The 3,461-nt window shown below is 34.9% G+C and overlaps 1 protein-coding gene across 1 annotated transcript in view; it reads right to left on the bottom strand.

Moving 5' to 3' along the window:
• Nucleotides 1-915: 915 nt before the first annotated feature.
• The window catches only part of LOC111395690 (peptidyl-prolyl cis-trans isomerase CYP37, chloroplastic), a 10,186-nt gene continuing 7,640 nt past the window's right edge, over nucleotides 916-3,461 (bottom strand). Inside the window, exons 8-12 of the mRNA XM_023021806.1 lie at nucleotides 2,850-2,903; nucleotides 1,682-1,840; nucleotides 1,458-1,580; nucleotides 1,315-1,364; nucleotides 916-1,219 (exon numbers count right to left, since the gene is read on the bottom strand). Coding sequence (XP_022877574.1) covers nucleotides 1,114-1,219; nucleotides 1,315-1,364; nucleotides 1,458-1,580; nucleotides 1,682-1,840; nucleotides 2,850-2,903 — 492 coding nt within the window. The 3' untranslated portion in view covers nucleotides 916-1,113. The remainder of the gene's footprint in view (nucleotides 1,220-1,314; nucleotides 1,365-1,457; nucleotides 1,581-1,681; nucleotides 1,841-2,849; nucleotides 2,904-3,461) is intronic.

A 3,461-nucleotide genomic window follows, 5' to 3' on the forward strand; every position in this document is an offset into this window, starting at 1 on the left:
CTCTTTCCAGGTTTTCATCCTTAACTCATAAATCCAACTTGACAACAAAAAAATTTCACATGTTTTCCAATCTTGTACAACATTGGACTGATCCACCACTAATGGCACAACAGAATAAGATCCTTATCAATCTGTTCTACCAACCGTACATGACAATCGAACTCCTTGTCACCCAAATCGTTGTAATGCACCTATTTCAACAATGCAGATGAAAATCTTACTGCAGATGAGGTTAGTGAGTATTATGCTATACTTCTGTCAATTGCCACCATGTGCAAGACAAGGGTGGAAAAAAATTATATGAACTGAATTTAATCGTTGATGCAAATTTTAAGACTTTCAAGATTCATCATAACCCTCCTCAGACTTTTATAATTGTGATCGCTCTTCTAATGGATCTGTAGCTATCTATTATATTATATCATCTGTGAATTATGAATGGGGGATCACAATTAGCTCATCATCACTTGGCATGTAAATTTATATATATGCACATGAGAGGAAAGGAAAATCAATTGTATCTCCATCTGATTTGAATGAAGCCAATAATCCTACATTAAGACAAAAATTTTAATTATATTGAATCTCTTGGCAGATATGCTTTTGTTCTATGGTTCATCTATTCACATTTTAAACCGAAAAGATGCTGACATTAGCATTTCCGTGGACATTCCTCAAGGGGGTGCCACAGCTTACTCTAGAGTTCGGAATTTTTCAACATGTCCTCTATGGATTCCTACAATGTTCTAGCTTGATTATTTCATATTTCATGCTTGATTATATGAATTGGATGATAGTTTGGTGCTTCCATCTCTCGTCTTGTGATTTATTATATTCCACTGCTCCACAGAGTTATCCATGTCCAGTTACACAAACATTCCGACAGGAGAGCTAACCTTGTAAACTTCACCTACGTACTAGTACAAGGAAGTCAATAAAAAAGATAAATGTACAATTGACAATATATATCCAAGCAACTAACCCATCTGTTTGTAGTCAAATTCTCAGAGTCGTGTTGAATTATCAACAACAAACAAGCATAACATGAAAAAGAAAAAATCATTGCAGCTAGAACCAGCCATTTGAAAAGAATAAAAGTGAAGCACTTAACTTCTATTTTGGCAGTACGAGGCGATCTAGGCCTTCTACTAGCTTCGCAGATCTAATCACGTCCCCAGTTTTAATCTGAGAAAGAGTTTCTCGTCCCACAGTCGTATACCTGTACATCAGAAGTATAAGTTTCTTCTTTACTGCAAGGAAAAATTCCTTATTTGCCTCTGGTGTAAATGTAATATGAACAAAATTGGGACATACCCGAATACTGAGAATTGACCTTCATCAAAGGACAGCCCCCCTAAGCCAGCCTGGAAAAAAAAAAAATAGAAAAAGGAAGAACAACATACCAAATATTAATGGAAGAAAAGTACATAAGATGGAAAATGTATAAATCCACTCACATTTCTCTTGTCGTATAGATAAAAGAAAAACTGATTAGGCGAAGAGTATTCCTCAGAGACATCATTATGAGCCATGGCAACTGCACCGTATACGGACAGTGGAAGCACAGGCAGCTCTCCATCCTTCACATGGAAATTTTAATATCACTCTTACAATTTAAAGAAATGCTGGTTGATGGCTACTTTGCGTTTATGAATTAAAAAAAAAAAAAAAGTGTGTGGACCTGCACGCTTAACGTTGTTTTGTACAGTGGCTCAAATTGCCCAGAAGGCTTTATTTCCAAGGGAATACTATAGCCAATGTCCTTTCCCATCCGGCCATCAGAGAGAATTGCTAGGTTGGCACAGTTGAGCTTGACCCCATTGTATGCTCCATCAACCACCTACGTGATAGTTGAAAAATTATTGAGAACTGGTTACACGGATACAATTAACAAATCCTTCTTCTATAAGCAGATAAGAAAATCAGTGTAATTAGTTTATTCAAGCCAATAAGAGTTCAGTAGGGCCAGGTATCGAGAAATCAAACTTAAATCTATTTATTTCTAAAATATAATGTTCCAGCTGTTACTTTTCGACAGATCATTAAGTTAAAACTAGAGAAGACTATCTCGATTACTATTTCTCCATGTTCATTGGGATTTCAGTTCCACCCATCCAGTACTCCAGTGTGCTTTTACGAATTAGTTTTCTGCCTTGCCCCCTTTTCCCTGCTCCTTTCCCTAGGTTGAAATCCTACCACATTTCTCATGGATCATCCTGTAACTTTGGGAATGAACATAACACGTCAACGTGAATGGTTCAATTGTTAGTTAGCCTTTGTCAGGGAATGGACTCGAACCAGCACCACTGTGCAATGAAATGAAAAATGCCTAAACAAGTGCAGTGTGCTTGGCCTGCCTAGAGCTTTTCATTCAATTTTCTTGTATCAATTTTCATGATGTTTCAGAATGATACATAATTCTTTAGTATAGGAATCCAAACAAGTCCAGGATCCAGAGTTGAATGCATTTTTTGCTTAAATCAGAATCAACTAAATCTCTGTCATCAAAACCAAGAAGGAAAAAAATGCACATTCTTAATTAAAAATTCCCAACTACCAAATAGTAGAAAATCACGAGATTAAAAGAAGCAAGTAAAACAAAAAAGAAATATACTTTGATAATACAAAATGCTGAATTATTTGATGCTCGTGCTGTTAAATCTTATTCTAGACATCATCGAGGGAAAAGTAAATAAATAAAAGAGAGATCTATAAAAGTATGGAACTTGAAGATTAGATACAGAAAAAAAAAAAAAGGACTAATCATACCATGTAATAGCATTACTCTATACTGTAAGCATAAAAATAAATAAAAACTCATGAAGATGAAGTACGATTCACTACCTTACCAGCTTTGCAAAATTTCCTGCCGTCAGAGGCGCTGAATAGCCATCTAGAACAACCTAAAAATAAGTTCATTCTTAGTAAACTTTACTTATTTATATAGCATGAAAGAAACACCGAATTACCCTAAACATCTGAGGGAATATTTACAGTCGCAAGCATATATTAGATTCCTCCAATTTAGCTAGGAAATAACACGTTAGAAAGGTTTCAAATCAAAATTCAAAAAACTGGCCCCTATTTGGTTCAGCTACAAAAGTTGATTAAAATCTAAATCAAAGTCAACAAATATTTTAAACACACATTTCATGAGCCCCATAACTTTTCAACTATACATTCTATCATCTTTTATCAAAATCTACTGAAAATCTAATTTTTATCTAAACCAAATAAGGGTTTAACATACTGACAACAGTGCAAACACGTTACCTGAAGAAAAGAGGAAGCATAAGACCACTTGCTATATATTTATGAAAAGAAAACATGGTCCCACAGCCCGCGGTAAATTCAATGTTTATGGTCAATACTGTTTAAGATGATACCATGATCATATGGATAAAAAGGTAATAAGGTATGTTATGCATACATTTTGCTGATGATAATCAAGCTTTCATTTG

This window comes from Olea europaea, chromosome 6 (genome assembly GCF_002742605.1).
Source record: "Olea europaea var. sylvestris chromosome 6, O_europaea_v1, whole genome shotgun sequence".
In the NCBI taxonomy this organism is placed as follows: Eukaryota; Viridiplantae; Streptophyta; class Magnoliopsida; order Lamiales; family Oleaceae; genus Olea; species Olea europaea.